Source organism: Equus caballus, chromosome 11 (assembly GCF_041296265.1).
Source record: "Equus caballus isolate H_3958 breed thoroughbred chromosome 11, TB-T2T, whole genome shotgun sequence".
NCBI classification, from domain to species: Eukaryota; Metazoa; Chordata; class Mammalia; order Perissodactyla; family Equidae; genus Equus; species Equus caballus.
Genome location: NC_091694.1, coordinates 21,305,096 through 21,327,208, shown reverse-complemented (window position 1 = coordinate 21,327,208; position 22,113 = coordinate 21,305,096). Strand labels below are relative to the sequence as shown.

Sequence of the window (22,113 nt, the reverse complement as noted above, 5' to 3'; positions counted from 1 at the left end):
AGCACAGTAAGCGTCACGTTCTCTATTTTTTTGATGAGGATACTGAGACTCAGGAAGGGACTGCCACCTGCTAAAGCTCCCACAGACGGTAAGTGGTGGGGCCGGGATTTGACTCTAGGGCAGTCTGACTCACTTTTGGAGCCCACATTCATCACACTAACACCATGGCCCCCTGTAGCTGGTCTCCTCTTTTCCTGGAAGGAAAAGAGGCAGTGAGTGGGCGTCCTTCATGTGCCATCCCTAGGCCTCCCTCCAGTGAGGGTCAATCCTGTTCCTGGCACCTAATGCACTGCCTGGCCCAGGGAAGCACTCGGTGTGGGTTTGTTGAATGACTGAATGATCCCAAGATGGCCATCTTCTTCAGGTGACTGAGCCTCAGCAAAACCAGCCAAGGTGTTCCAAGAAGACTGAAGCTGAGGTGGTGCAGCGAGCCAGGAGAGAGGAGGCTGGGAGAACTCAAAGCCCAGGGCCTCCTTTACAGGGGCTTAGAAAGGCGGGGGAATCTACACTGAATCAGGGTGAACTATACTGGGCACCCTTGAGGGGTGGGGGCCTCAGGCCCACCTTGGTCAGCATCTTTCACCAATCTGTTCTCCACCTTGGGCGCTGTTACAACTCTCTCAGTATCCCTGAAGTTCCTTAGCAGAGCTCTCAGCATCTTATGAAGGGCACATGGACATCTGGGGACAACCCGCCTTTCTGTCTATCTCAGAAAGTTTTGCCTTCATCCTTCTCCATTTCCCACTGGAATAGATGGAGCTTGGTCTTTGCCTGGTCTGTTAGGGGAGGACATTCTGGACACAAATGAGAACCTTTGGATCAGGATGCTGGGAGCTCCCACTTCCATACAGAAATGCTTTGGTACCCAAAGGCACTGTGTGCCTCACCAGATGCCAAGGCTGCACAAGAACGTGATGAGTCTCAAGGACAAGACTCTCCTGCTTTTAATGGTGTGTGGATTTTAAGGGGCTTTGCTGAACCGGAAGGGCTGTGTGAAAGGGCTGCAGTGAAGCGGGAGTTGATGCAAACACGCTCCTGAGGCTTCCCTGGGTGAGAGTCCATATTGCTGTTCTTAGAAGGACCGCAGGCCTGAGGCTAAAGGTGGCCTGAAATGCCTCCAGTCGTACTGGTCTCAGCCTTATCCATGCTCCTCTGGGATCCCATGAGCGTGGACACTAAGACGGGGAGTAAGAGAGGTCTCTGACACCCGTCACCACATTGGAATCTTGGAGAAGCATCTTCATCAGGAAAGCTGAGCAAAAAGCCTCACTATAGGCCTCTCTGCACCCAAACAGGGGCATAGGGACCCTGTCGTCCCCAGGGTCATACGTGGTCAAATGACCCCTGTGCCTCTGCCCAGGAGTCACCCCTCTTCACCCAGCAGAGACACAAACCAACAATACCAGAACGTGCTAGTTGGGCTTCCAGAGCACGTGAGCTTTATTGTTCTGCCAATAGAAGCCCTCAGTTGCACTTCAGAACCCACTGAAATGGCACCCAGAAGGAAAAGCTGACCCAGGAGGCAGCCTGAGAACAGACACCCGGCACCCTTTGAAATGATAAGAGTTGCGGCCTCCAGCTGCGGCCAGCCTCATGACAGGCATTGAGAAACTCTAAGGCGTGAATTGCCGTGAGCGCTCTCAGGGCCAGGCCCTGGGCTCCACATGGAGAGAGGCGACTGGGCTTTAGGCTTAGGGCTGAATAGAGGCCAAGGCCAAGCCCTGGAGACCATGGCCTTGGCTTTCTGGGCCAGTCACTCTTAGAACCGGCCCCCCGGGCAGGGCACACAGATGGGCCGGGGGCTGCAGGTTGGGCGGGCTGCTCCAGGCCCACAGGAGGCCGCAGGAAGACAGGGGAGGCAGGACTTGGAGGGCGAGTGGTCAGGGGTGCACGGGTTACAGGGAAGCCTAGGAGAAAGAAAAAGGTCAGATTACTATGATTTTCCATTTGCTGTTTTCAGTAACTCAGAGCACCTTAAAAATCACCTGGTCGTGCCTCCTTGTTTTACCAATGGGGACATGGAGGCCCAGAGAGAAAAAGGCTTGCCAGGGTCATGTGATGAATTTGTAACAAGACCAGAACTACAATGCAGGGCACCTGACTGCAAATGCTGGGTTCTAACCAGGCACCGTGCTGTCTCCCAGGGCTCTGTGGATTCATTCAGAAGGCGAGCAAGCATGCAGGGGCACTCACTTGCAGTCCTCGCTCTCCAGCAGGCCCCGGTACGTGTTGATCTCGCACTCCAGCCGGGCCTTGACGTCCAGCAGCACCTGGTACTCCTGGTTCTGCCGCTCCAGGTCCGCCCGGATCTCGGCCAGCTGCTCTTCCACGTTGCTGATCAGGCCCTGCATCTGGGCCAGCTGGGAGCTGTAGCGCGCCTCCGTCTCCGCCAGGGTGGATTCCAAAGCATCTCTCTGAGGGCAAGGATTTTAGGGACAAAAAAGGTTAGAGGTCAGAGAAGGAGCAAGGAAGATGTGCTTGATCCATCTGGGTCTCAGTAACGCCTCGGAATCCAAGAACGAAAGCTCAGAGAATCACTTTGAGTCAGGGCGAACCACAATCAGACATCTCATTTGAGATGAGCCAATTAGCCCCTGTAACCAACTTGATCTGAGGAGTATCTCCTCTGTTAATGATATCTCTGAGTAACTGGCAATTACTCTGAACGTGTCTGTTTACACAAACCCAGGAGCTGCTACCGGGGCTTGTCAGTTGCTACAGGTCCCCTGTTTTTTACCACTGAGAGATTTATGAATGGGGGCTGAGTCCTCATTTCCTCTTCTCTACACAGAAAATCCTTGATGCTCGAGAACTTGAACCCCTGGAGCCTGCCTGTGAGGTCAGAGCACGGAGGTCGGGAGGCCTGTGTGATGCTAGGCCTGGTCTCTCAGCAGCTCTGCTTGAGTCTCGGGCTCACCGTGCTGTGCTGGGCCTGCAGCTCGATCTCCAGGGCGTTGACCGTGCGTCTCAGCTCGATGATCTCTGCCTGGCAGGACTGCAGCTGCTCCGAGCTGGACACCACCTGCCTGTTCAGCTCCTCCGTCTGAAACATACACACAGCACCTGGTCAGGAACACTGGGGACTCAGCTTCAGAGGTCGACAGAGGCCACTTAGAGTCATGAGCCAAGAAGGACCTTCCAGATCACCCAGTCCAACCATTCATTTCACACTTGAGGACATTGTTGCTTAGAGGACAACAGCCTGCCCAGGGTGTGCAGTGAGGTTGAAACAGAGCTGGACACAAATTCAGGTTTCTTGATTCAGAACCCCAGGGTCACTCTGTGTGACCCCATCACCCCCCCCCCCACCCCGTGTTTCTGTTGCACTGACTGTTTCCAGGTCCCTACCTGGGTGTCGAACCAATCTTCAGCATCCCGGCGGTTATTCTCCACCAGGGTCTCATACTGACACCTCATCTCATCCAGAACACGGTTCAGGTCAACAGGTGGAGCAGCATCCACCTCGACGTTGAGCCGGTCACCCAGCTGGCAGCGCAGTGAGTTCACTTCCTGTGGCACAGACAAGGGTCAACACTAACTTTCCCAGCTGGCTGCCTCATTCACCCTTCTCCCCCAAGCTCACCTTTTCCCCATGCTCACCTCCTCCCCCTTGCTCACCTCCTCCCCCATGCTCACCTCCTCGTGGTTCTTCTTGAGACAGAGCAGCTCCTCCTGCAGGGACTCTACCTGGGCCTCCAGGTCGGCCTTGCACAGGGTCAGCTCATCCAGGATCCTGCGCAGGCCGTTCATGTCTGACTCCACCAGCTGCCTCATGGACACCTCCGTCTCATACCTGGCAGGCACACATCAGAGCACCTGAAGATGCATTTCCTTCTTATACTTAAGTCAGATGCCACCCCAGACTGGCCTGGTGCTGTGTGTCCTGCCTTAATGCCTCAGTGACTTGGTGCAACCAAAACCCTGAGTCTGGGCATCACCAACATCCAGTTCTACCAGCCCCCAACCAAGGGGCGAGCAGGACAACTCACTTGGTCCTGAAGTCATCTGCAGCCAGCTTGGCATTGTCGATCTGCACCACCAGCTTGGCGTTCTCTGCCTTGGTGCACAGGGTCTGGGGAGATAAAGAAGTGACTTCAGGGAAAGAAAGGACATTCTGCTTCCTGAGCTCCCCAACGCTGGTCTGGGTGGCCTTTGGAGGGAGGGGGTCACCCATCCCTGGGCTCTTGGCAGCTGAGGATCCACGAAGGCTTAGGCGTGCTATCGGGTTCAGACCAGGAAACCTCTAAGTTCCCCTCCAAGGCAGTGCGCCTGTGACCCATGACCTGGGGTAGAGAGAGGGCCGTGTGGAAAGGCTGCAGGGAAGACCCGGTGTGTCTTCCTATCTCCCAGGCTGCCAGGGGCTCAGGAAGGTCTTGACCAAGAGCATCATCCTCTGTGCTTCCCTGAACATACATGGTCCCTCTCAGGAGCAAGCTGGGACTTTCAGGGGATGCAGTCTTGGCAAGAAGGAAACTTCTGGCAGGCTTTCCTTCCCCGAGTTGGTTATAGGAAACCCAATCTGCACCAGACACATCAAATCCAATCCCTTCACCTTAAAAAAAAAATGAAGCAATTGAAATGCAGAGAGGGGGGCTGTGGTACCAAAGACCACACAAGTTCAGAGAGCCTGTGTTCAAGGCCTGGCTCCACTAACTGCCAACTGGATCACTTTGAATAAGTCACTTGACCAGCCTGAGCCTCAGTGTTCTCATCTGTAAGTGGGCTGGTGGTACCTCCCTCATAGGATTATCGTGAGGAGCAATGAGGCCACAGATGTGACCATGCTGTGTGACCTCTGAAGTGCCCCATGGGAGCAGGGTTACCACCACAGATGTTCTGGGTTCCACTCCAGTGCTGGTGGCACCTGTGCTGGCGGGCAGCGAAAACCACTCTGAACCCCTTACCTTCTTCTGGAGCTCCTCGATGGTCCGGAAGTAGGACTGGTAGTCAGGGCACAGGAAAGGCACCTGCTGCTCACACCACTCGCGGATGCGGCTCTCCAGGCTGGCGTTCTCCTGCTCCAGCTGGCGCACCTTCTCCAGGTAGCTGGCCAGGCGGTCGTTCAGGGACTGCATGGTCTCCTTCTCGTTGCCGGTGAGGATGCCCTCCCCAAACCAGCCCCCGCCCATGCTGAGGCTGGTGGCAAAGCCTCCGGAGGGGAGGCAGAGAGCAGGGAGGCAGCTAGCGGCCCTGCAGCTGCTCTTGCCCAGCCCAACTGAGCAGGCAGAGAAGCTCCGGGCCCCCCGGGAGAGGCTCGGGAGCCTGCAAGAGCTGCTGGAGTACATGGTGGACATGCGAGCGGAGCCCCCACCGGCCCCTCCTGGGACCTTGAGAGACCCCGAAGAGAAGCTGGCCTTGAGGCATTTGGAAGCCATGTTCTCAGCAGCCTGGACACAAGCGATGGATCACCAAAGCCAGACACCCCCGATGCAGAGAAGCAGCGCCTCATCCGGGTTTATATCTCTGCCCCAGTGGGTGTTGGCCTTTTCAAAGTGTTTTCTCCTCATTAAAGTTAATACCACTTTCCATCAGAACCCCTCATTAACCTGTTATTTAGCTCCCCATGAACATTTCCCGGCCTCATAAAAAAGGAGCCCCGTTGGACTGGCGGCTACGTCAAGACTCATCTCCATCGTCCCACGTCGCCCGGGAGACCAAGTCTCCGTCTGTTCTTCAAAGGGGCCTGTCATCAGAGCCCAGACCTCAGACTCCTCGTTAAGAGGTGTGGGAGTCCAGCCACTGTCTTGACTTTCTCCAGCATTGCCTCCTTTTATGGACCCAAGAGAGTAGAGGAGGCCTCTGGGTTGGTACCTGAGTGATGGAAGTCCAAGTCTACTGGTTGCAAGAAGGCAGGGGCCTCACACCCGAAGAGACATAGAAGGTTCTAGAATGGCCTAAGAAATATGGCTATGGGGATCAACTATCCCGCTCTCACCAGGATTGTTCTGGTTTTAGTGATAAAACCCCATATCCCAGAGAACTCCTTAGTCCCCAGAGAACTCCTTAGTCCCAGGCAAAATGGAGTGCTTGGTCACCCCAGATACAGCAAAGCCTCAATGACACATCCCCACTCCGTCCCTCACCAGGAAATCTGTTCTGCTTGTGTAGCCTCAGCTCCAGCCAGAATGACCAGAGGCTGACTAACTGAGCACCTGCCCGTGGTGACCCCTCCCATGCGTAGGGAGGTATGTCTTCCCAGGCCCTGGCGGAAAAATGGACAAGCCTTCCCTCTGGTTGCCTGGGGACAGGGGAGTGGCCTTGATTCACAGGCCTGCTCGGGAGGCACAGAGAGCCTAACCTTCAGAGTTTCTCCCTGCTATGCAGGTTGTCTGGACTGGTGCCCAGAAAGCTTGACAAGGGTGGGTTATTTTCCCAGCAAATCCAATCTGCCAAGCAAGTGAGACCTGGGAGAGGGCCTGGGAGCTGAGCCAGAGGGCGGGTGCTGCTGGGGAGGGGGCTCATCAGGCAGAGCCCTGTGGGACTTCCGTTCCGGTTGGCCCGCAGTCTGGGGTCCTGCTTCTTCTTCTAGAGACATGCATCATCTTCCCATCTGGAGAACGACCATGAGCGGAGTACCGTGTTAATCCTCATATTGAGCCCAAGCTTGTTATCCCCACCTCAAAGCTGAGGAAACCAAGACTCGGGGACGATAAGAGCTTGCTGAAGTGCCACCAGCTAGTGACTGGCAGAACCAAGATGCCAACCCGAGTCTGGCCTGGCCCTCTCCACTACACCACCCACCTCCACCTCTGCTCCAGAATCCCATCAGGGCTGCCGGATGTGGTCGGGCTCCATGGAGAACAGAAAGGATGGAATTGGGTGGGCTCCACAAGGGGATGGCCAACAGCCACAGTGTCCTAGGAGAAGCAGCCCAGCATCATGGTTACATGTGAACTCTGTGGGTTCAAATCCCAGCCCCACCACATAGCAACTGTGTGACTTAGCTTCTCTCCATCTCCCTTTCCTCCCCTGTGAACTGGGAAGAGGAGGATGGTACCTACCTCCCAGGGCTGCTGTGAGGTTACATGAGTTTGGAGCATCTAGAACAGCACCTGCTCGTCGTGAGTGCTCAGTCACGGCAGCTGCTGATTGCCAGTCCCCACACAGGTGGGGTCTTGTTGTACTCAGATTGGTGATGCTAAGCAGCTGTCGCTAGGGAGTGGGGATGGACTCTGAGCACACAGGCCACCAAACACAGGCCAGGTGCATGTGTTTGGGGCCCTCCAGTATAGAGCTCCCATGAGTCACTGTGCGCTTCCCACGCCCAGGGACCTGGTGTGACCGGCACCCGCCCAGCCCAATCCAGGGCCCCATTGGCTGCCTCGGCCTCTCCTCCCTGGAAATCCATGCCCCAGTGCAAAGACGCAGCTGAGCTGAGAGCCTGGCTGCACCTCTTTGAGCATTTGTGTTTCCCACCCATGTGGGTACAGGGCTCCACCCAAGCCCTGCTGAGCCCCAGCCTCCTAGAAATGTGCTCTGGGCTCAACAGGGCCACTCAGGAGCCAGAGAGCCCAGAGCAGCCACAGCAGTGAAGGCCTAGGAAGCCCCATGCTGTTTATACCCCCAGGGGTCACTTGGGTTCCCAGGCAGGGCTCCACACTTGTGCTGCCTGGAAGGGGTTTCTCTCCCTGACCCAGCCCTATTAATAATGAGGCTAATGGTAACAGCCTTCATTCACGGAGTGCTTAGTACCTGCCAGGCCCTGCACAGCAGCTGAGCTCTCTCCATGCATTCTCTCCTTCACCCCTCACAACAACCTCATGAAATCAGTGTCACCAATATCCCCATCTAATAGATGAGTAAACTGAGTCTTGGAATGCTTCAGGAGCCTGCCCGAGGTCACACAGCTAGTGAGCAGCAGAGCCAGCAGAACTAGCATCTGTACAGCTGTTCGAGGTGCACCCTCTCCTTTAAGGCTCCCACACACCCTGCCACTCAGCCAGGGAAAGAAGGGTGCCAACTCCCAGGATGGTGAATGCTTGACCCAACATCCTCATGGTCTTCCCAGGGAGCCTGAAGCCCAGGCCTTCCCACTCCAGGCCTGAGGCCATCCCCATGGCCACTGGGGGCCAAGCCCCAGCCTGGCCTTTTCCCTGGAGCCTGCTCCCTGCTCCAGCCCTGTGGTGCCGTCCTGGCTCTGAACACCCATGGCCGTGTGTGGTGGTGGATCCGCAGGCCCTCCATTCATTGGAACCGTCCTCAAATTGTCCTGTGTTTCAACCCCATCTTCCCAGGGAGACAGTAAACTCTTGGAGGCAAGGACTGACCTCGTGCTTCTTTTGAAACCTGTGTAGTGTTGAGCACAGTGCTAGGCTTCAGAATGAATGAATGAATGATTGCTTTACCCATGAATGAGTTGTGCTAAGGGAGCAAAGAAAGGATTCTGAGAGGAAGGGAGCATAGAAAGGGAGGGCAAGAGGAAGGAAGGAGAGAAAAGTGGGCAGGGAGCAGGGAGGGAAAGATACTTCCAAAGTCCGTCTTACTGTCCCTGCCCTTAGAGATGGGGAACCCGAGCCTCAGTGATGGCGAGAGCCTGGCATCTCTGCAGGCGGCCAGCACCTGCCCAGACTAACCAGGCCCTTTGGCAGAGAACGAAGTGTTCCCGGGGCTGAAAGCCATTCTGCCCAAAGGGGGACAGAGCCCGTAAGTCAATTCAGCACTGAAAGTGTGGCTACAAATTCTTGATAAGTTTTTTTTGGATAATTTTATAAAACATATAAGTAATATTTTTAAAGCTATGAAGTAGCATGTAAATTGTTCTGGTCTATTTCCATTCTTTCTTAGCATCCTTTTTAATAGAACAAAATAGTTACCTAGACCCCCTTATCAGCAAGACCTAACGTGGTTTAGCAAGTAGCTTAACACATAATATAATAATACATAATAATAATAACCATAATCCTACAGGGCCTTTGCACTCTGTTCAGATGGGGTCCATGCTGTCCCCAGAACATGCCATGGATACCCTTGGCCATGCTCTTAAATACCCTTTGCCCTCCTTCCTCCTTCTGCCCGTCCTTCACGGGTTCCATCAGTTCCACTTCTCCCCTAACACCTTCCCTGGTCTCCTCAGCTCTCAGTGATCTCTCCCCCACCTGAGAACGGGACAGCCTGCCCCACACCCCGCCAGCCATCCCTGGTGCTGGGTGGTAGGGCATGGGGTTGTCTTCACAGCTCGGCCGTCAGCTCTTTGGGGACTGTGCCTGTTGTCCACTATTTGGTCTAGCTGATCAGACCGCCTTGACATAAAGTATTATGTTCACACTGGGGAAATTTGATAAAATGTAATATTTCATATCCTTTATCTCTTGATGTCAAAGAAAGGGCAATGACACAGGAGTCAAAAGATCTGAGAAGGTGTCCTGAGTCTGCCACTTGCTGTGCGATGCCCAGTCCACAACAGTGTGGAATTCATGTGCACATCAGTTAGTGACTGGAATTGGAACTCACTTAAGGGGGTGTGTGAGGTGGAGAGCAGAAGGGCTTCCCTAACCGATGCAGACGCTCCGAACAATTTAATAAAAGTTAGGCAAAGCTACATCCAAGCGCCTGCAGCCACACTGGGCTGTCTGAGGGCATGAGATGAGGCTGTGACTGCACTCTGTAAACTGTAGAGTGCTCATAAAAAGGGAACACCGTACGGTGTGAGGAGTTGGCAGCCTGATTGTTTGTCAGGTCTCAATGCTGTGTGGTCTGCGTGCCTGCTCCAATGCAGTAGCAAGGCAGCTCAAGCCATGGCCAGAACGGAAGGCACAGTCCCCCAAACGGGGATGCGATGCGCTCGGTGCGTGCTGGCCGCCCTCTTCTCATCTCCTGAGCCTCGGGTGAGCCAGGAGTTGCAGACCCTGGGCTCAGAGCAGGAGTACGGAGCACAGAGAGGGGCAGGGCAGGACAGGGTGAGACCATGTGGACTGGCCCTCCTGCCCAGCCTCTTGCCCCAAAGCCGGTAGATCCTCTGGGGTCAAGGCCTTCAGCTCCACTGTCCAGCTCCGAGGGTGCTGCTGGCAGGCAGACCAGGCCCCACAGTGTCCTGCCACATAAGAAATCAAAGAGCTTGGGCCCACCTGCTGAAGTCTCCTATTCCCCACTCTCAGCCTGGGCAATCTTCATTTAACACCAACACTCATAGCTATGACTTCCTGGGTGCTGACACACATTGTCCCACTGGAGCATCCCGGCAGCCCCATTTCACAAATGAACCAGCCAACAGCAGGGACCTCATGACTGGGCACCCACCGCCAAGCGCAGAGCCAGGCTCAGCCTGGGCTGCTCCCATTCTGCCTGTGCACATCTTCCCCTACGGTCTGAGATGCGTTTGCTGCATCTCTGGCTTGTCTGGCAGGTGGTTAAAGACGCACGTTGAAAGAGAGAGGTGGGAAACTGTGCTGGGAAGAGCACCAGAGTTACCTTCAGAATAGCTGAGCAATGGCCTGTCTCTGCCACTGACCGCTGTGTGGCCTGGGGCAAGTCACCTGAGGCAGAGGGACAAAGGAGACGTGGGGCCCTCAGACTTCTCACAGGCCACACTTCTCTGAGCAAAGGGCTATCCAGGGCTTGCCATGGTTGAGCTCAACCGTAGAATCCAGGACACACTCTGAAGCTGCCCCACAGCGAGCTCCCCAGGCTCTGCTCTGTGCCTGAGACGCACGCACACCTCACTGTCCCTGCTGCCCCTCACTGCAGCCCTGATTCCAGTGTCGGAGACGTGGCTTCACCTGCCCTGCCGCCTCCATCTCTCAGCTCACCCCGACTCGGGTAGGGGGCCCTGGCTGGCCACCCAGAGTTTGCCTCTCCCCGGTTGGTCCTGGAACCCCATCTCCAGAGCTATCCCCAGTGTCAGGCCTGAGGGTGGGCCAGCAGGTGACGGGAGCTGAACAAGGAAGGAGAAGATGAAAAGAAGACAGAGATGACCACCAGATCCAGGCAGGCTGGCAAGGAGGATGGGCCTGGGGGCCTGTGCCACCCCCAGGTGGGCACCTATGGGCAGGGCCCAGCCTGTGGGTTACAGCCAGTGCCCATCCGGATCGGATCAGTGTCTGTTCTTGTGAACCAGGGCCTGGGGTTGCCCCGTTATTAAATATTTGAATCACCCTGTCATTGTTCCCGCTCAGAGCCAGGAAAGACTCAGAGCCAAAACCCACGAGCTTACTGCAACCCATGATCAAGCACTAAGTCAGCAGGTGAAAATAGACAGAGTCAAGTTTGCTATGCCAAGAGAACACACTTTATTGGGGAAATTTCCAGGGAAACCTAGTTTTGCATGGCGTAAAAGCAGTTAAGTCTAGAAACACAACATCAGAAGTATTTTGGTAGAAAAACCTGCTGAGCGGGGAGCCCCTCTAGGGAAGGGGGGTCATTCAGAGCCAGGAGCCACAGGGGTGTCCTCCTTCCTGTGGGCCAGGGCCCGCCTCAGTGGGCCGGGCAGGCTGGTTACAGCGGGCAGGGCTGCATGTGTTCCCTGGAAGAAATGATTTTCCCGTCTCTGATCTCCTCGGTGATGGTGCGGATCTGGGCGCTGACCTGGGAACCCGGGGCGCAGGGCCCCGTGGAGATGTAGGGAACTCTGACGGCAGGCTTGCACTCCGTGGCACAAGGGTGGGCAGGCAGCCTGAGGAAATGAAAGCGTGTCAGGTGCGTTTGGCATCGAGGCATGGGACTGACATTCACGTTAAACAGACAGGGCATCAAGTGAGCCAGGTGGGTGATGACAACGAAGGGCCTCAGCATCTCTGAAATCCCCGAGGGGAGGAGGATGGGGCTGCAGGGATGAAGATTAGAAGGTCCCAGCCAAAAACAATGGCTGGAAGAGCGCTGGGTGTTGGGCTGGCTTGTCCCCCTGGGAATGACCAAAGCCCGGGGCTAGAAAGAATCTCTCTCGAGAGGCCGCGGATCGATCCCCTGTCATCTGTGCAATAACTGCTTCAGGGATGGACTCCCTGCGTGCAGGGCCTGACTCCTTAATGTGCAGCGCTGAGAGTCCGATCTAGGTGATTCCTCCCCTACTCCCACCGGCTTTCCAGGGCCCACGGGCCACTCACTTGCAGTCCTCGCTCTCCAGCAGGCGGCGGTAGGTGGCGATCTCCGACTCCAGCCGGGCCTTGACGTCCAGCAGCACCTGGTACTCATGGTTCTGCCGCTCCAGGTCACAGCGGATCTCGGCCAGCTGGGCCTCCACGTTGCTGATCAGGCCCTGCATCTGGGCCAGCTGGGAGCTGTAGCGCGCCTCGGTCTCCGCCAGGGTAGATTCCAGGGAATTCCGCTGTAATGGGAAAGAGGAAGAGCTGACACCAGAGGGGATCCCACCCAGAGACCACAGCCCTGGGAATCTGTGTGCCGCTTTGATCACACCCCATGATAACCTGCATGCTGAGATGAGGGGCTCGAGGGCCTGCCGCGCACTGTGGCCAGCCACTCAGGCAGAGGCCACTCACCATGCTGTGCTGGGCCTGCAGCTCGATCTCCAGGGCGTTGACCGTGCGTCTCAGCTCGATGATCTCCGTCTGGCAGCACTGCAGCTGCTCCGAGCTGGACACCACCTGCTGGTTCAGCTCCTCGGTCTGAAGCACACGAGAGGGCCCAGAGCACGGTCACACCAGTGAAGCTCCTGTGAAGGGTAACCCCCCACCCCAGGGGCTTGTGTTGCTGGGCTGCCCCAGCCCACCTGGGTGTTGAACCAGGACTCCACGTCTCTACGGTTATTCTCCACCAGGGCCTCGTATTGGCACCTCATGTCATCCAGAATCTTGGTGAGATCCACTGTGGGGGCCGCATCCACCTCCACATTCAGTCGGTCCCCAAGTTGGCAACGGAGCGTATTGACTTCCTGCAGAGGAGGTGAATTGGCATAAGATTGTGGAAAAGATACTGGATTGGGGTTAAGTGAGCTGGGTTTGAACCCGCCTCCCTCGGTGGCCAGCTGTGTGAAATTAGACAGGATGCTTAACCTTTCTGAGCCCCAGCCTCCTCATGGACCTGTACCCCCTCTTCAGGGATTTGAGAGAGTAAAGAGTGACAATGCAAACACCAGGCAAATAGAATTGTTGTTTATCAGGCACTAGAGTCCAAATGGAGATTTAGTGTCATGGGCAGGAGTGTGGGATCTGTGTGACCTTAGGCAAGTGACTTAACCTCTCTGTGCCTCAGTTTTCTAATCTGTAAAATGGAGCTTGTAATAGTATATTCCTCCTGGGATTACTGTGAAGATGAAATGATCATGAAATGCAAAGAGCTTCATATAGTTCCTGGCACACAGTAAGCAGTCAATAAATGTCAGCTGGGGTCGCTGTGGAGGTGGCTGTCACAGCTGTTATGCCTAAGGGTCAGCAGGGGCTCCTCACTGGAGGGGAAACTGAGAGGTCACCCAGCACCAGCCTCACCTCCTCGTGGTTCTTCTTGAGACACACCAACTCCTCCTTCAGGGACTCCACCTGCATCTCCAGGTCGGCCTTGCACAGGGTCAGCTCATCCAGGATCCTGCGCAGGCCGTTGGTGTCGGCTTCCACCAGCTGCCGCAGGCCCAGCTCCGTCTCGTACCTGCACACACAGAACCCTGCTGAGTCTGTGGCAAAGGACCACCACAGGCGGACCCCTGCCCTGCTGTTCAGCTGCAGTGGTTAATTTGGAGTCAGCAGCATAGTGGTCCTTTCCCTCGACCAGGAAGGGTTCTGGAACCAATGCCACATTTCCCACCTACAGCTCCATCTGGCCTCAATCCCGTCTCACCGGCTCCCAAAGGCAGGGGACAGAGGCAAGGGAGCCGCACAGAAACCTTCCCTGGTCAGGCCCACTCACTTGGTCCGGAAGTCGTCAGCAGCCAGCTTGGCGTTGTCAATTTGCAGGACCAGCCTGGCGTTCTCAGCCTTGGTCAGCAGGATCTGGGGAGCAAGGGATGTCCCATGAGCTGGGGAAGGCCTAGCATTGAGGGGCTGGGTGGAAGGACACAGCCCAGCTCACAGAGGCCATGCTTGTGAGTACCACCAGCACCTTCAGCATTTCCAGCCCTGAGCCCTGAGTCCAGGTGCAGAGGGAGCACTGACCCTGGGAGAGGCATCACGAGGATGCCAGAGACCGACAGTCTGGCATCTGCAGTCCCCAGAGTGGCACAGAGGGCTACAACAGGGTGAGTGGAGAGACCCAGGCCGACGTGGTTCAGGCTCGGCATCCAATACTCACAGGCTGTGTAATCATGGGCAAGTTGCTGAACTTCCCTAGAATTCAACTTCTACCTGTGTTAAATGGGTCCAGTAATACCCAAGTCTCTCCCAGATGAGAAATAAACAAGCCAACAGACAGAAGAGCATCCAGCACAGTGCCTGTGTCCAGTAGGGGCTTGGTACATGCTACTGCCCTTCCTACAGCTGAGACAGCAAGGGGAGGGGAGGAATGGCTGACAACATGTTACAAGCATGTTGAGAGATGAGCAGAGAGGCCTGGGTCCCCCAGGAAACCAAGACCCTGGAGAGAAAAGCTTGCCCTAATAGGATAATTCCGTAAGAGCTACAGTCCCATCTGTAGTCTCTTGGGATAAGGCAGAGCCCTTCCAGAGGTTGGGCTGCCCAGCTGGAGAGGGCCAGGTCATCCGTTACCTTCTGCTGGAGATCCTCGATGGTCTTGAAGTAGGACTGGTAGTCTGGGCAGATGTACGGAATCTGAGACTCGTACCACTCCCGGATGCGGCTCTCCAGCTCCGCGTTCTCCCGCTCCAGCTGGCGCACCTTTTCCAGGTAGTTGGCCAGGCGGTCGTTCAGGAACTGCATGGTCTCCTTCTCGTTGCCATTGAAGGACCCCTCGCAGAACCAGGTGCCACTCCCAGCAAAGCCAGAGGGGTAGCACCCAGTGGACAGGTAGGAGCCGGGCAAGCAGCTCCCGAGACCGGAGAGGCCCAGCCTGACGGAGGAGGCCGACCTCGCAGCCCCAGCAAGACTGGGGACCCTGCAGGAGCCCACAGAGTGGACAGAGGACACCCGAGAGATGCCGCCTGCTGTGCCACAGAGGCCCCTGACAGAGCCAGAGGAGAAGATCGGGGAGCAGATCTGGGTGGCCATGATGCTCACAGAGAGAGGTCTCGGCTGAGCAAGGAGCGCTGGTTCTGGACTCTCGAGGCCTCTCTGGGCGTTTATATACACTCTCCGTGGGGTGTTGGCATGTTAGTCTCGGGAAAGCCTATTCCCATTCTGGAAAGCTAATCTCATTAGAATGCAATTTTTGCTACCCATCCGGAATTCCTTACTTGTAAAAAAAACGTAATAATTGTAGAATTTGGTTTGCTAAGTCAGGACCTCAGCTGTTGTCATTTCCTAGCAGAATATGAATTTTATGGCCTCTTCAAAGTCTCTGCTCCAGATCCCATAAATCGGGAGTGGCCTCACAATGACATTTGGTTCCTGCTGTCTCTGCACGCCTCCCTGGAGGAACCCAGCCTGTCCATTTGTCACCCCCATCCACCACCCCCACCCCTCTGAGCTGCTCACCTATGCCTGGGCCCCGGGCTGGAGAAAGGGGGGAAAGTAAACTAAAATTCACGGAGTACCTGTTTATGTACCAGGCTGACAGTTGCTTCATTTATACCCCACAACAATCCTGGGAGGTGGTCAATATTGTCTCCATTTTACCAGTGTGGAAACTGAGGCTCAGAATGGTTAAAAAAAAAAAAAGCTTGCTCAAGGTGAACAGGCTGTGAGGAACAAAGCTTAGATCTGAAACCAGGGCTCTCAGATACCAAATCCCATGCCCTTGTCCCACTGCTTTCTCTACACTGCCAAGGTCAAGTGCAGGCACCCAGAATTTAGGGACGAGGGACCTACATTCAAATCTTGTCTCTGCTGATAATCTGCCTGTGACGCTGAGTGCCTCACTCCCTCTCCGGCATCCTCGGCGTCCTCATTGAGACAGTAGAGGTCACCAGCCTGCCCTGACTGCTTCACACGGATAAGAGAAGGATCAAAAAGAACAGAAGTGTGGGGCCATCCCCGTGGCGTGGTGGTTAAGTTAGCACCCTCCACTTTGGTGGCCCAGGGTTCACAGGTTCAGATCCTGGACATGGACCTACACATCACTTGTCAAGCCATGCTCTAGCAGCATCCCACATACAAAAAGTAGAGGAAGATTGGCACAGATATTAGCTCAGGGGCAATCTTCCTCAAGCAAAAAGAGGAAGATTGGCAACAGATGTTAGCTCAGGGCCAGTCTTCCTCACCAAAGGGGGAAAAAAGAAGAACAATGAAAGTGTTTTTGAAAACCATCAGGTGCTGTAAAGGTGTTGTTTAGGCTAGGAGGACAGTCTCTGATGATGGTTCATGGCTGTGCTGGGCAAGGGATCATGGGTGTGAGGCCTCAAGTGGGGCTGATTTGGAAGGCATTTTCTTTGTGGCCCCAGGTCTCTGAACCTAGGAAGGTAGAATCAGGACCTCGGGACAGCCCACTTGGGCCCCCCAGTCCCTGAACAGGGTACAGAGATGGTCAGTGCAGACTCTCTGGACAGGGAAGGGACAAGGAGAACAAATGAAACACTGCCAGAGAGTTAAGCAAGCCACCAGAGAGGAACCTCAGAATCGAGGAGCAAAGGTGGCTTCAGTGCTTCCGCCTCCCACCGTGGGTTTTCCCGAGGCCCGAGCAGCCTGCCCACTCTTCTCCCACACACACTTGGTTTGCAAGGCTGGCGTTTATGGAAGCGTTTATGTGCTTCTGAAGTTGTAATTTGCTGGCCTCTTAAAATGCTTTATAAGCTTCTCTCTGAAATTACTCAGGAGGGTTGGCTGTGGCGCACAGGCCTCGCCCAGTGCAGTGGGTATCTCGACAGGATGCCCGAGAGCAGCCCCGTGGGCTCCCAGGGCGCCCGCCATGCAGCCCCTCCTGGGATGGGGTGGGGGGGTATCAGTCCTCCAGAGAGAGCTCCGGCCGCCTCAGCGACGGTCCTCACAGCTGTCCATCTTCCCTGCTGTCCTGGATGGGGCTGTCTCAGGGCTTTTCATCATTCCCACTGCGCATGTCGTAGACTCCGTAATTCTTTGGTGTGGTGGACTCCTGTGAATTGTAAAATGTTAGCGGCATCGGACTCTATCACCAGATGCCAGTAACACCCGCCCCCCCAAGTTCTGACAACCAAAAATGTCACCAGACCTAGCCAAATGTCCCTTGGGGGGCAAAACCGCCCCTAGCTGAGAACCACTGGACTCTCAGGACGGGCCTGGGGCTCTGACCAGACCTCTATAAGCCCCCCTTTGTTCTCTAGGACAACAGTGCAGAGTCTGGCTGTCACTGTGGGCCCCACTCAGGCAAGTCCTTAAAACACCCAGGCCTCAATTCACCTCATTTGTGACACAGCGTGCTTGTCCTGAGGACAGTCCTGGCCAAGCCCCTGGCACGGTTCCTCTCTGTTTGGGAACTCTGGCCACTGGACATCTGAAGTTAATGGCCTCCTTTCCTTTAATTCCTCCACCGTGCAATCCGCATCTGAAGCTGATTCTAGGTTTTTCTCAGGGTGACTGAATAAGCAGGTGTCAGCTGCTCTGACAGGTCCCAGCACTCTCAGCCGGTGCATCAGGAAGGCCACCTGGGCCAGAGTCCGGGCAGGCGTCTCCAGGACTGTGAGGAGAGCCACCTACCTCTCCTGGAGCAGGTGACAGGCCGGGCAAAGGAAATGGCCTTTCGCTCACCCTCAGCCCCCTGACTTTCTCCATGTTGAAGACTGCAGGGCCACCTCTCAGAGGAAGGGTGGAGAGGCCCTCATGGAAGGAATTCCTCTGTGCTCTTCCACCCGGAAGCCTGGACCATCACAGGATGGAGCGAGGCCCAAGAGGAAGGATGCTCTGCCTGTGTCAGAGAAGAGAATCCGGGATTCACAGAGCTGCTCATCTCCCAGGGCAGCTGCAGGTGACCACCCACCCCCCAGGGTGGCCCAGCTCTGGAAAAATCCACCTGTTCAGTGTAGAGTAAACCAGGGGTACTCATTCATCAGGTTTTCTTTCCAAATAAGGGTCCTATTCTAAGACCATTCTTTCTAACATTAATCAAAAATACACTGGGCTAAGGGTCAGGGGGCCTGGACTCCAGGCCATGCTCTGCCCCAAACTCCCTGTGTGAGCCTTGTCCACCCAGGGCCCCAGAGCCCCAATATGAACAAGGAAGGGCCTGGACAAGGCAAGGCGGAGGGCTGTCCATCTCAGACATTGCAGGATTTGAGGCCCAAGCATTTCCCATGATGCTGGCCAGGAGTCGCCCAGATGTGTCTATGACTCCCTCACCACCCCCAACAGCCGCTGGCCCTTCTCTGTCCCTGACCCGCAGAATGAAGAGGAGTTACGGAGGTTCCAGCCCACGACACGGTTAGGTTTTGTTTTCTTCACAAACCACCACAGACCTCAGTGGCCCCTTGCGTCCACACCCGCACCATGAGAGAGCAGATGCGGGCCTCCGTCCACAGGCAGAGGCAGCATTAACCCCCTCCCAAGGCTGCTCCCCAGAAGGGCCCACGCAGAGGTGCGGTGTCACCAGGACTTTGAGCAGGCATCCCAGCACGTCCAGGCTGAAAGGACATCCATCTCTGGCCAACTCAGCCGGGGACTTGGCTTCGCAGAGAAGGGGCTCAGAGAGTGCTGGCCTGGGTGGCAGGGCCGGGCCCGGGGCCTGGACTCAACCAGACCTCAGTTCAGGCGGCTCAGTCCCTCTGAGCTTCAGTTTTCCCGAGAGGTGAATGGAGACCACAGGCCACGTTCACAGGATTGTGAGAGCGACCTTAAAACATGCTTGATAAACGGGAACTCATTTCACAGATTTAAGAGATTGAAACTGTTCTTCGAGCCGTGTCGTCTGAGCGCCATGGAACGCTGTTTCCAGGGCACGAACCACTCACCCTGGTTTCAAGGGACACTGATTCAGAGGCCTAACCCAGCTGTGCTAGAAAAGACAGCTGCTCAAAAAGGCGATGGCTGGGGCTGTGTCTAGAGCTGCAGGGGCCCCCTCCACCACGATTCTCTGGCCTCTGACCCTTATTCTAGAAGCTTCCAAAAACCCTACTCCCTGCAGGCACAGGTGCTGATTTGGGGGCTACAGTGCAGAAAGGATGCTCTCTGTCCCCCACAACCCCAGCTTAGGAAGGAGGGGGCAGAGGGGAGATGCTGTTGCAGGAATAGAAAACACTGTGGCTTCTCCCAGCCCATCTTGGAAGGCCACCAAGTTCAAAGTCAACTGCTGGGTTTGTGGCTCCTTCTTCGGTAAAAAGAAGTCTCCACCCTCGAATGAGCTTCCATCTGAAAGCCTAGGCTCTGCATGGGCAGAGTCTCCACAGAAGGCACCAGGCACAGCCCATGACAGTGTGCCCAAGGAGGAGATGAGTCTCCGAGCAGGCTCCCACCTTCCCTGCTTCTCTGGGCTGCGGTCACCAGCCATCACCGCATCACAGTGCCCCAAAGGCATCAGAGGAAGCAGACAGTGCACCGTGGGGCTGCCGGGTCGCCTACCACTGGCCGCCAACAGGAATAAAATCATTCAAGCAGTCCAATGGCTGTCTCTCGGACAGCGTCCTGCCGGCCTATAGGCTTCATCCTCCCAGGTTTCTTCTGCTGCCCCTTCCAGCTTTGACATCCATGCACTCAGGTCCTTCAGAATTTCCCTCCCTAAGAGGCATCTAAGAAATGCTGATCCCACGTCTTAACCTCTCTAGACCCTCCCCAGCATCCACCCAGAAAACGGGAGACCCAAGCTCTCCTTCATTTCCCCCACACAACTGCTTTTTCCTTGTAACAAAGAATTTGTTCAAGCGACAGTGGCAGGGATTCCTGGCCCCTCCCTGAAAAGCACGGTTCCTATGTATCTTGTGACAACTCCATCGAACGCTCTGACGTTAGATTCTAGTACAGACATGCGGTAACAGGTACAAAAAGTTGAAGAAAGCACTATGGGAGGAAAAAAGTTTTTCAATTAAGACATTTCGAGCCACCAATTTAATTTGTCCGAAGAATCAGAGAAAGGTCTCGCTTTCTCTGTTTTGATGGGAAGACTCGGGGCTGTTGCAGACCTGCTAAGGATGGGGTTGCCAGATTGAGCAAACAAAAGTACTCACACGATTTGGGGCATCCTTATACTAAAAAAGTGTTCGTTGTCTGTCTGCAAATTCGATTTAACGGGGCGTCCTACATTTTCCACAGTAATCCTCCACAGGAGGCTTCTCTGGGTGATAGCCTTGCCCAAACAAGTCAGAGCGGCTCCCTCCCTCCTCCCCCTGGGGCCTGTCACCATGACCAGCTGGATGGGGACAGGTATATCAGGCTCCCCTTGGGAAATCGTGCCTTTCTGCCCTTTATCCCCTGTTCTCGGTGGCTCCCATTTTTGCCCTCACACGCCCAGCAAGCAGGACTCGGAAGTACTGTGCTGAGTTGTCCTCTCTCTTATCCTGGCCACCGCAGTGACATTCCGCCCTGATGGCAGCTGCCTTGAGCAGAGTGACTCAGCCCTTCCTGGGCGAGCTTTGGCAAGTCCTTCTTGGCTCCATTTCCCACCCCTCAGTCTATGCCCCAAACCTCCGCCCACCCCCCCCCCCCCCCCCCCCGCTGTCACCAGTCTTCACCAGCCTCAGGACAGACTGGACACACACTGAGTGACCAACGAGGTCTTTCCCCGCTCCCCGGCTGCCCGTCCACAGGGCCCAGAGCCCGAGGTCAGGGGCCTGGGGGGAGCTGGCAGGTTGGCCATGGCCCTGAGCAGGGACCCCTCCTGAGCCTCTGGGTCTACAAGGCTCCCGGGCATCCATCTTCCCAACATGCTGCTCCATGCATCGTCCTGAATCCCCACTGGGCCTCGACCTGACCCTGATTAGGCCTTGAAACTCCCACTTTCCCAGGCCCAGAACTGCCCTGAAACTCTCACGTGCCCCAAAATACAAAGGTGCTTTCTCTCCCCTGAAGTGTGGTTTCCCAGGGCTTCAGCGTTCTGCTCCAAACTGCACTTGCCATGGGGGAGGCCCAGAGAGCCACTCTGACCCCCATCTTAAGCCGTACCTCTCCGGTTCTCTTGTGCCAAGCTCTGCCTTCCGCATCCTGGGGCCCCCTTCCTTCTCGCCTATGGGCCAGCTCTTCCAGCGTGGCTGTGCTGGCTGACAGCTCCCGTCTGGAAGAGTCCTGGGCCTCCTGCTCAGAGTCACTCAGTCCCTAACTCCCCCCACCCAGCTTTTATGGAGAATTCCAGAGCTGACCCTGCTCTCCACGATGCGCTTAGAGAACCTGTGGTTTGTGGGAGACGCACAGCCAGACCCACTGGGAGAAGGAAGCTGGTACCTCAGCCTCCGCGTCCCCTTGATTCAGGTACCACTTAACTGAACCACAGAGTGAACTTCCCAAACTCCCTGTTTGATTGGGTTCAGCCACCGGCGTTTACTGGGCTGGTGCAGGGTTGACCTCACTGGCTTCCTGCTAAGGACTGTGGGCTCCAGGTTGTAATTAACCACGCTCTATACCACGGATTCGCTTTCAAACTGGCCTGAGATCTTTAGATGAAAGAAGCCACAGAGTTATTATGGCTGTCCATAAAAATGGGCCAGAAGAGTAAATGCCAGCTCCTGGCCAACCCCCCCCCCACCGCCGCCGCCAAATCCCACTCCCAACAGGTGCCCGGCGAGTCTCAGCAACACCCCACCTGCTCCCTCCCAATCTCTGCAGCTCCCAGAGGAGTGGATCAAAGGGATGCAACCCACACACCCTGCTCCGCTCCAGCCACCAAAAGCCCCAGGAACACGGTCCCACAGGGGGCAAGTCCCCAGCAGCCCCGAGAAGCGCTGACGCCGGCAGGGAGGGAAGAAGGACCCCAGCAGCTGACACGGGAAAGCTGGAACAGTGCATCCTCACAACCCATCGACCCCCTTCCTGTGACCGCTCTTCCTTCTCTTCCTCAGGCTTCCCTTGGGCAGGACAGTGGGATTCCCTTGCCAGGAAACCCCAGATACCCTCACCTCATACTCTGGGTCTCCTGTGGACCCTCGAGGCTGCTGCCCAAAACAGGGACAACAGGCCCCAACGGCTCTCAGAGCTGCAGCTCGGCCCTCAGCTCGTCCCTGCTCACCAGAGCGCCCAGCCGCCCAACAGAACGCTGAGGGCTGGACAGGGCCTCATGTTGGGACCAGGC

At 55.8% G+C, this 22,113-nt stretch overlaps 2 protein-coding genes and 1 long non-coding RNA gene across 7 annotated transcripts in view; 1 reads left to right on the top strand and 2 right to left on the bottom strand.

The window, feature by feature from the left end:
- The window catches only part of LOC138916242 (uncharacterized), a 49,300-nt gene extending 44,735 nt beyond the window's left edge, over positions 1–4,565 (top strand). Inside the window, exon 3 of the long non-coding RNA XR_011423224.1 lies at positions 2,792–4,565. This is a non-coding gene — a long non-coding RNA (uncharacterized lncRNA). The remainder of the gene's footprint in view (positions 1–2,791) is intronic.
- On the bottom strand, positions 1,414–7,279 carry KRT35 (keratin 35). Of its 2 annotated transcripts, XM_070225713.1 has the most exons (9): positions 7,002–7,279; positions 6,742–6,857; positions 4,905–6,550; positions 3,990–4,072; positions 3,637–3,793; positions 3,349–3,510; positions 2,918–3,043; positions 2,194–2,414; positions 1,414–1,907 (listed from the first exon to the last, which is right to left on the bottom strand). In XM_070225713.1, exons 3-9 carry the CDS (start codon positions 5,373–5,375, stop codon positions 1,760–1,762), a joined length of 1,368 nt encoding a protein of 455 aa, XP_070081814.1. In that variant the 5' UTR covers positions 5,376–6,550; positions 6,742–6,857; positions 7,002–7,279; the 3' UTR covers positions 1,414–1,759.
- Positions 7,280–11,201: 3,922 nt separating this feature from the next.
- KRT36 (keratin 36) lies at positions 11,202–21,217 on the bottom strand. 4 transcript variants are annotated; one of them, XM_070225711.1, is made up of 9 exons: positions 20,994–21,217; positions 17,604–17,811; positions 14,586–17,022; positions 13,792–13,874; positions 13,377–13,533; positions 12,662–12,823; positions 12,432–12,557; positions 12,039–12,259; positions 11,202–11,608 (listed from the first exon to the last, which is right to left on the bottom strand). In XM_070225711.1, exons 3-9 carry the CDS (start codon positions 15,042–15,044, stop codon positions 11,431–11,433), a joined length of 1,386 nt encoding a protein of 461 aa, XP_070081812.1. In that variant the 5' UTR covers positions 15,045–17,022; positions 17,604–17,811; positions 20,994–21,217; the 3' UTR covers positions 11,202–11,430.
- Between the last annotated feature and the right edge of the window lie 896 nt (positions 21,218–22,113).